Genomic DNA, 10,355 nt, shown 5'->3' with positions numbered 1-10,355 from the left:
ACCTGCTGTAATTTTTTTCTAGGCTTGCGCCTGTTTGACACGAGCAGGAATAACACAATTTCAGAGAAATCTTATTTCTAAAATTTTTCACCTTGCGAGTTTCTGAATTTCAGATAATTTTTTTCAGTTCAGTTTCAGCTGCTCAATAGAGAGGATTTGTCAGTTTTTGGAAATAGGAAAACTTGCGTATTTTCTAGAATTCATAAACCCGTAACAGTAAGGCCCCTACCGTAAACCCGTAACAGTAAGGCCCCGATACTGTCAATTTCGAGCTCATATATCTCATTTCCTTTGGAAGATATCTAAAAGTAGTCAACTGACAAAATGTTTTTCATAATATCATAAAGATTGTGTCAGTTAACACATTTTTGATATCTTGTACAGAAACTGAGATAATTTGATTCAAAGTGGAAAAGAAAGGGGATCATTCTATTAAAGGGTTCCCGGTAGTTTCATCTGCTAAAGATTAGTTTATGCTGCTGAATAGATTTTCGATTTTTTTTTTACATTTGGATTTTATTTAAAGTTAGTATATATAATATCTCTCTCTCTCTCTGTAAAATTGATTCTTGCCAAGCCATAGCTGACCAAAATCCAAAAAGCAATCAGTTACCGTAAACACCCTAATAGAACTCCACCCCCAACTGCCAACTGTGAGCCACGTTATTTCTGTTGCTGTGAAAGATATCAAAAAGTGGTCAAAAATGCTTATCATAAAATCAAAAATATTTTGTCAGTTGACAACTTTTTGATATCTTTTGCAAAAACTGAGATAAAGTGGATCAAAGTTGAAAGTTAAAGGTGACATTCTATTATAGTGTCAACGGTAAGCTCAAAAATATCGTAAAGGACAAATGGTGAAACTATTTTAAAAGTTTCATTTCAATTGAAAAGAAAATTCCGCAAACACTGTAATCGATTTGCTCCTCTGCTTTTCCACTTTGCACTAATTATTTTCGGTCCATGTCAAAAATTTTGAAAAGTTGTCAACTGATGAAGTGTTCACCATAATATTACACACATTTCATTAGTTGATTACTTTTAGCTATCTTTCACAGAAAATGAGATGAATGAGCTCAAAGTTGACTGTGCGGGGAGGATCTATTTGAGTTGTTTTCATTCGCATCCTCCAACTCGTACAATTTTTTCTGCTTCTTAGTGGTTATTTGCCAATCACAGTTTTTGTGATTCTTCTTCTATCATTCAAAAACCCGCGAATTTCGTCAAATATGATTTTTGTAATAACTACAACTGAATTGTGACTCCATTTCTAGAAAAAAAAATTCGTTTTCAGCCGTATCAGGCGTTTTATTATCTCCCCAACTACGGTTTATCCGGTCATAAACACGAGATCACTAATACTTCATTCGCTCCTTCAATATTTTTTTTGCATTTGAACATCCTTCATTGCTCTTATATGGTTTCTTTTGCCGACTTCTATTTCTCCAGAAATGCGGATAATCATCAAGTGGATAGGTGAAGAACACAGCATTTTTTTTTCGTTGTGTGCTTGTCGTTCTCAAGTTTGCTCCTGCTCATAAGAGGCAAAGTGAACGGAAATGCATGTTAAGTTTCAAAGGCACCGTTTTCTAAAAAAAATTACTGTATTTTTTAACATTGCAAACTACTAAACTACAGTAACTACCTAAAACTAATGTAAACACGCTCGGAAGAACTTTCTTCCCTTTTTTTTCCTTTTTTTTTCGTTTTCCTTTGAAAAGGATGGCAAGGTAAAGTAACTAAACTTAGTGCCTGTGGTTGTTTGAAGTGCGATGGGCACGAGTAGAAGTGCAAACAAAATATGGCCGAATTCGGATCAGAGGCTACTAAAGAAACCCTTTTTTCCTCCACATTTTCCCTACCATCGCTCCCCCACCGTAGTTTGCAAACGCCCAGCATTTTGATGAAATGATTATGACCTGCTAACCTAACGAGGAACGGAACACCCATTTGAAAAAACTGTATCTATCTCATTCATCTTGTCTTCTCTGTATTCCATATTCCGCCCTAGCCGATTTCATTGTTGTGCGAATAGTTCTCGTGAACTTCCGTTGTTATTTTTTCATCGCTTCCTGAATCGGATCGTATTCTCATTTCCATGAAATATATATTCCCATTTATGTTGTTGCTGTGAGTGTCGGTTCAGATCAGTTAGTTAATGTATTAGTCAGTTGGAGGACAGATGGCAAAAACGGACAGAAGGGCAGCTGTGTTCATGAATACGGTAGGGAATTGGAGGAGGCGACGGCATAGTAGAATGAGGATTAGCAAAAACTCAAGAGGATTCAAGACGCTAATGTTTTTCCAATGTTTCATTTCTCCTCAAATTCACATTATCTTGATGCCAACCAAATTTGACACGGGTTGATGGGTTCTTTCTTGTTGTTTATAAACAACACACCTCTGGGCGTGTGGTACGTTGTCTTTGATTACGTAATTTGATTCTTATGTAAACTTTTTTTTGTCTAGAAGACACTGTTCTAGAATAGGACTGGAATGTTTATTTTTAATTTTCCCGAAATTTCGAATGGTAACTTTTAGAAGGAGTGCCTAGGTCTCTTGGAAACTTTGTTCTGAAAATTCTAAAATAATTTAATTAATTTTCCTTAATTTTGATTAATTGAAGTCTTCCAGAGACACTATAATTTCACTATAATTTCGAGACAATTCACAAAAAACTGCGATTCAGAAAAAGAAATAAACTCGAAAATTGTGAACTTTCGAAATTCTGAATACTTGTATAAACAGGAAATCCCATAATTTTTGAAAATTCCTTTGATTCCCTAAACTCCCTATATTCCAAAAGATAAAAATTCAAAAAATTGAAGAAATTTCTCAAAACTTCGAAATTCAAAGAATTCTGAAAATTGTGAAAACTTTTGAATTTAATGAATTTTGAAAATTGAAACATTCGAAAAATTTGAAAAATTTTTAAAAAAACTCAAAAAATTTTTAACTCAAAATTTTTCTCAAGTTTCCAAAATTCTGCAATTTCTTAAAATTTCGAAAATTCAGGAATTTGCAAACTCAGAAAAAATTCAATGTTTCGAAATTTTTTGAAATTCAGAAGACGTAAAAATCTGAACATTTAAAAATTTCTGATAACTGCAAAATTCCTAAAGTTACGGAAAATCAAAAAAGCCAAATGGCGAAAAATTCAGAAAATTCGAATATCCACATACATAACGAAAATCTGAAGATTTGTAAAACGAAATAAAAATTTAAAATTTATGGAAATTGCAAAAGATTCCGAATCCAAAAAAATGCAAAAGTTTCTAAATTCCCGAAAATTTGAAAATTTCAAAAAATTTAGAAACTTTGAGAAATTCAGAAACTTTCAAATTTTTTAAAGCTCCCAAATATCCGAAATTTCAAAAATTCATAATATTCTAAAAACTCGAAACTCGTTTACAAAAACTCTCTCCAAATTCAGACACTTTGATCTTTGACCTGATCTCATTCCGAACCTTAACAGTTTCATTCATCCCATCATCCTTATCTCCAGTTATTTCTTTTTCTCACCCACTTTTGACGCTTTATAACACATTTCTCGACATCCTTCTCACTTCTCATTTTTCTTCAATCTGTATTGGCCACTTAACCCTGATTGCGGCCGCTCATTTTGATGAATTTGATGAACCTGCCACTCGAGCGAGCGGATCAAACATTTCAACTTTTTTTCGAAAATTTTTTCCTATAACCTATGCCGCCGTGCGACCTTCAACAGTTACTACATTCTTCCCGGGTGCCTCGAGAGCAGAATTGCATTGTTCCATTTTTCACGGAGGTATCCATTTGGTTTAACATCCTTCTTCCCCCATCTGCCTCGAGCGGCAGGTGGTTGGACCTCATAGTGGCGGTAATAAAAACATGAATAAGGATTTTGTTGAGAAAATGAGGGAAACGGAACATAATGGGTCAACATGGTTAGTGAAAATGATGCCGCGTTTTCCTTTAGGATCTAATTTAACTAGATCATAATCAATGGCACTTGTTCTCATGTCTGAAGTGGTTGATGACCCCCCTCCCACCATTCAAGGATGAAAATCTTTTTTAGAAATATAAGAAGTATTAAATTCCCATTTTTACGTCATCACATCCTGCATGAAATAGAAATTCTATAGACTTGTTGCCCTAACTTTTCAAGTCATACCCTTGTTACTTGACAGTAAGAAAAATACAAATACACTACACCGTCCGAGCTCTGAATCGAACAATACGCGTGAAACGGTATACTGTTTTCGGGTAAAAACGCGCGTGATGGTAGAAGTAGTCGGATGAGATACTTTCTCTCTCCTGGCTGTATTTGCTCTCCGTTTCCACGTCTTTTGGCTTTATTCTGCCGTAGGGCAAAACAGTGGCCACAAACAACCAAGGAAGCACACTACTTGAGGGTGGATGGCGAGAAAGAGGGAGAGAGAGAGAGAAAGGCGGCACCCATCTTTTGTCGAGATTTGATCTTTCACGTGTTGTACGTCGAAATGGTGCTGCTCCTTAAGATTTGCTAATTATTGAGGTCTTAAATTTTTAACTTTTATTTTTGTGGGCTTCATATACAGGCTGAACTAGTAATGTTTCTGAAGGGAAATACAGTATCTACTCTGATAGAACCTCACCCAATCCTTTAGTTTTGAGCTCAATTATTTCGATTTTCGTGGAAAATGGCAAAATTTGGTCAACTGATAAATTATTTATCATAATATCCCTAGTATTTTATTAGTTGACAAATAGTTGGTATGTTTCACAGAAATTGAGCTCAAAGTTGCCATTGTAGGTGGGTTTCTATTAGAAGAAATACGGTAAAATCCCACTGACTATTTTATCTTCTTCGGAATTCAATAAAAACTAACTATTAGGTGGCAGACAGACAAAAATTATATTCTAAATTTTGTGATATCGAAAGTAAATGAATGAAATTCAATTGAATTACCGTAAACACTCTAATAGAGTTTCACTCCAATCCAACCATTTTGAGCAAATTTATCTTCGTTCCTTTTAGAGATATCTAAAAATGGTGAACAAACATAATGTGAACTATAATATCAAATACATTTTGTCAGTTGACCATTTCTTGATATATTTGACAGGAAATGAGATATATGGGCGCAAAGTTTGGATGACACTCCATTAGAAAGTTTACTGTAGTTTGTTAGTAATCATGAAGAATTATACAAGTCTCAAATCCAGGCTACTCAATCATGCACATTCTAAATAATTCAAAAACTACAGTAGTCCACTACTTTCTCTAACTTTCACCTGCTCAAAAGATTTGAGCAAACTCGAGTTTTGTGCTCAGAATCTGTTTACTAATGTTTCTTTCCGTTTATAGACATTGATGACAAAAATTACGTCATTCGGGGACCGGATAGAATTTCTTTTCCCTGAAAACTGACCTTTGAAAAAAAAGCAAATGTGGGACCCGCTGCTATTTTTTTCCAGAACGAAAAGAATCGTATGTAGCCTGCAACCTCCACTGCCGGTCATCTAGTTTCTTCCGCCGCTTTCTCCGAATTCTGAATGAACCCATACCTATACGCATAACCACAACAATTGCATACGGTTCCTTTATATGGCAAAATACCGTCTCGAGACACCATTTCTCTTCCGAGAAATAGAAGCTTGTGCCTAATCGTGTGTATCGTCTCACCGCGCCATAGGCAGAAAGAACCGCGGCGTACAAGGGGTGTAATAAATGTATTAGTCAGTCACTGTCTACGTATTATTCTCCAAAAAGGTGTGAGTCACAAAATCAGTTCATGCATCTGTACTAAAATTGTTTGATTCCTTTTCAGTACCTAGCTGGTTTGAAGCCTCAGTATTCATCACCAACCATCAGCACTTCTCCGTTTTCTCCCATTTCTTTTCATTCCTTTTTTCACACCTATGGATGGATTGTTTGCCAAAAAGCTCACTGTGCATTAGATGGGAAAACCCAACCGGCTGGCACAAAAGTCTAATTTCTTGACCTCCCGACGTATTGACGTCACCATATTCTATTATTTTCCAGATTTGGGTTTCCAAATTGAATCTGAAGCCCACACTTGTTGACAAGGAGCTTGTAACTCTCAATTATCGACAGCTTCTTGTAGAAAACTTGGAATTAGCAAGAAATTAGGCAGGTCAGACAAGAAAAGTAAAGAAAAATAAGTGGAGCGGTTCAATTAACTCTTCATTTCCCTTTTTCCGTGTCTTACCCAAAACTTTCTCCTTTTTCTTGTTGACCCACATTGTTTTGTGGGCTTTTAGGTTTGCATGGATAATTTGAGCCCAGAGAGAACATTTCTGAGGAACACGAGATCTTTGAAACTCTTTTTTCTTGTTCTGCTTCTGCTTTTCCGTTCTGTAAGGGTCCACACTTGTTGGGTAAGGGTGTCAAAGAGTGAAATGAGACACAGGAAATGGAGACGTTTGGTGTTTAGTGACTGAGGAGAGCGACAACACGGCATATGTGCAATCGGAACCGATCTATTACGCCCCTTAATTGTTCGACTGGGTCCCTTTCTTTGTTTCCATTTTCTTTTTGTCCTTTTCTCGTTCCATCTCAACCAGTAGCACAGATGAAATCTTTGGCTTCTTGTTTCTAAAATTGTCCTACTGTATCCTTTTTGCTTTTTCAATTTCTCTTTCAAGTAAAACATTTTTGCAATGTTCATGGACAAATAACATTTCTCTTTATTATTGTTATTTAGTCATCATCCCACACATATACACCACTCGCTTGTTCATGTACACTCGTCTCTTTTTCACTTTTTAAATCCGGAAAAGGCGAAAAGACGCTCGAAATATGCAAATAATAGGGGGATGGGAGAGAGAAAAATAGAAGTGAAGACCGCTACGGCAATCACGTTTAGTCAGAAGTGGACACTGAAGATCAGTCTTTTTTTTTGAAAAAATAGTTGAATATTTCCATATTTTTTTGCATAAGAAATAATATATACCTGACAGGAATTTGGTACCACAATGTAATTAGGTAGCTACAGTAATCCTCTTCTCAATTTTTTAATCTTAGTTTTGTTTTTTGGCCTCACATGCTCAATTTTTTTAATTGCACCTATAGTAGCGGTATATTTAGCTGATTTTTGGCAGTTTTAGAAGTCTAGAGATCGGTTGTCAAACTTTGGATAAACATGAAATTTTTAAAGGGTTTATAAAAATTTTTTAAAAATAAAACATTTTGTATTCACAGAAATTTTGCGAAAGTTTCTAGTTTTTAGATATTTTTCGAATTTTGAAAGACACCTGTTTCTTCACGTTTTCAGTACCAAGATTGGAAAAAAAACAGGTGTCTTTCAAAAATCGGCAAATAGCTAAAAAATTAGGTTGTTTCGAAGAAGTCCGAAAATGTAAAATTTTCAATCTAGGCTCGTTTTACACTATTCAAAGTTTTCCAAGTTATTGGAAACTGGACATCCGAGCTCCAGAATTCTGAAAATGGTCGAAATAGCTGAAAATCTACTGAAAAATACGTTTTTTTAAATTTTATTGACAGGTACTGTACCAAAGGGTCATTTTGTGAAACTACAGTATCCCTCTACTTAGTCTGTCATTGTTAATTTTGCTTTTTTCTCCTATTTGCTCATGTTATCTTATTATATATGTCGCTATTCTATTCTTTTAAATTCCAAATATTTCAGCAGAAAATTAAAAAAAATCAACATGCCAGAATCGCCGCCACCATCCTACAGTCCTCGCCGTCCACCACCACCATACGAATTGCAGAACAATCAAAATGCTAAAAAAGTGAGTCCATCCTACCTTGACGACATGTCTCATCTCCGTTGACGACATCAACACTGAGAAATAAAGCGGAAAGCGAAACGGGGCAAAAAAAAAATAAGGGGAAGAGCACATACAATTTATTTTTAGGTCTCGCCCTCTTTCTCTCAGAATCAGAGTCAGATTCGTTCCCCTCCTTTTTCCACTTTTTAGTTGAAAAAGCCATGAGAACTCTTTTTTTAATTTTCCCATCTTTTAGTTGACCACCCAGCAAAACAATCAATACAAAATTCTGCCAGAAACGGATAACAAATTTATAGTGGACGGTGATCATTACTTTCTGACCACTGCTTGAAAAGATATGTACAAATCTTTGGAAAATTTATTTGTGGGGAAGGTAAATAAATCTCTTTATTTATTGTTCCAGAAGTTGTCTGTTCTATTTTGTTCTGGAAAAACCAAACAAGACCAAAAGGTGAAACTGAGACCGTTTTGCCTCTTTTTTGGAACGTGGAAACATCGAGAAAAAAAAAGAATCATGATGATTTGCATAAAGACGACCATCAAAAAAATAAACACGAAACATCCTATCTTTTTTCAATTCTCATACTCTTTTTTTCCTTCCTTTTTCGATGGGTTTAACGACCACCTATTTTTTCGAAAATCGTATTATTCTTCCAACTTTTCTCTTCTCCCGCTCCGCTATTTCTGTGGAACTCCAAAATTTTTTAGGAACAGAAAAGTCCCATTTCCCATTCTAATTTCCATTTTGAAAACTTTGAAAACATCAGCGACACAAGCAACTTTCGAATTCTTTAGGAGCTGCGTTTTTGGTGTTGAACATTTGGCGGGGCTTCTCTGCCCTACTGATTATATATTCTCGATATTCTCTGGCTCCCTTTTTTTCTTTTCCGCCTGCCTGGGAATTTCAGCCAACTAGAAGAAGATAACCTAATCAAGTATACTCATATATGCTAAGTTCATTTTGAGTTCTCTGACACACGGCGTGTGAGCGAATCTATTCACATGTACACTACCACTTACTCTAATGACATCCTAGAGCAAAAAAGTAGTGGTCTCCCATGCCGCATCATAAAATGGCTTTTTGTTTCTCATTCGTTCCCTTTTTCAGTCCTTGGGAACAGGGCAAAAAGAGAAAAGGAATCTCAGTCGTAAATTCAACAGTCGTCATAAAAAATCGGAGCTGTTCTCTGATGTTTTATAGTTTTGTTGTCTTTCCTTTTCTTTTCTGCCATTTTTTCTGTTTTTACCTTCCAATTTCAACATTTTAGGAATCAAAAATGGGCACCCCCGAGCATAGCTACAAAGTGTCACCACCGCCGTTTGTTCCGCTCACTCAGCCAACTGTCATTGATGTGGAAACTTTGCAAAACGTGGTTCTTCCTGGTGGACAACCCAATCCGACCGTAGTCATCGTCACCACTCCGAAACCCGCACCGTCTTTTGCCAGTTACGAAACGACTTGTTATAGCTGTGGAGTAAGTAGAGAGAGCGTCTTTTGTTTGAGAACTGGATTACTCTAGTTAAAAAATTGTTAGCTTGGTGTCATGCCAGCGGTTTGAAGATAGGTGGACTCTGAATTTAAGCTTCGAATTTTTTGAAATTTCAACCACTATGAACTATTGTGACGTGTCATTTTTGTTATAGAAGTTTTGAAAACGTGAGAAGCTAGGCCACGTCACATTGTGGTTCAAATATAGTTTGAGGAATTTACAAACTCGGTGAAGGAACTGCATTAGATCACATCAATTAACGTAATCCAGCCCCGCTACAATTTTTCAGTTCAATACAAGAAATATTGTATCACTGTAGGCGACGGATATGAAGTTTCAGACGAAATTATTGAGGGGAAAAAATATACCTTGAGTTCTCTGATCAGGGATTTTTAGAACGAAATTCAGAATTCCGAAAATTCTGACAGGCATATTTCCAGAGATCTGTCGATATTATTATTTTGCCTTTTCGAAATTTTTTGTCAATTTTTCACCAGATTTTGGCGTTTTTGTGGTCGGAAAACGGAATTTATATATTTTTTCGAACTTTCGAAATTTCGAATTTTTCGAAATTGGAATGACCTAAAATTCCGATATCTGAAAGTATCAAAACAGGAATAATCCCAAATTCCAAAATTCCAAAATTTTCAAAGCGAGAATAATCTCAAATTCTCAAATTCTAATATTTTCATAATGAGAATAACCCCAAATTCCGAAATATCAAAAAAGTGGGTATCCGACATTCCGAAAAATTTCGAAAAAGCCGTTCCAAACATCCCCGGAAACATTTATGATAGAATGAACATCTTAGATTTGAAATTTTACCCAATTCATCCTGTCAATAATATCAAAAAGTGTAAAATCGACAAAATATTTAAAGTTTAAAAATACATATTTTATCAGTTGACCATTTTTGGGAACCTTTAATAGGGAATGTTAAATATAGTCTAGAATTAAACGTTTGGAAAAAAAATGTAGAGTGTTTACGTTAATTCCATTTTTGCATACTTGTGATCCGGGCCTTTGCCGGGCCTTCGCGGGCCCTGCCATATCTTCTTTCAGGGCCGGGCCTGCTTTTTTCGATCCTTTTTGTCTGTAACTTGTATGACAAGTATACACGTTTCC

General features: G+C 35.7%; 1 protein-coding gene across 1 annotated transcript in view; it reads left to right on the top strand.

Annotated features, from left to right (window-relative positions):
- Positions 1-9,017: 9,017 nt before the first annotated feature.
- The window catches only part of CBG22771, a gene marked incomplete at both ends in the record, with an annotated part of 1,722 nt that continues 384 nt past the window's right edge, over positions 9,018-10,355 (top strand). Inside the window, one exon of the mRNA XM_002645469.1 lies at positions 9,018-9,215. Within this exon, the coding sequence (XP_002645515.1) occupies positions 9,018-9,215 (198 nt within the window). The remainder of the gene's footprint in view (positions 9,216-10,355) is intronic.

The sequence above is a fragment of the Caenorhabditis briggsae genome (genome assembly GCF_000004555.2).
Source record: "Caenorhabditis briggsae complete genome, chrX, whole genome shotgun sequence".
NCBI lineage: Eukaryota > Metazoa > Nematoda > Chromadorea > Rhabditida > Rhabditidae > Caenorhabditis > Caenorhabditis briggsae.
This window is presented reverse-complemented; position numbering and strand designations above follow the sequence as displayed.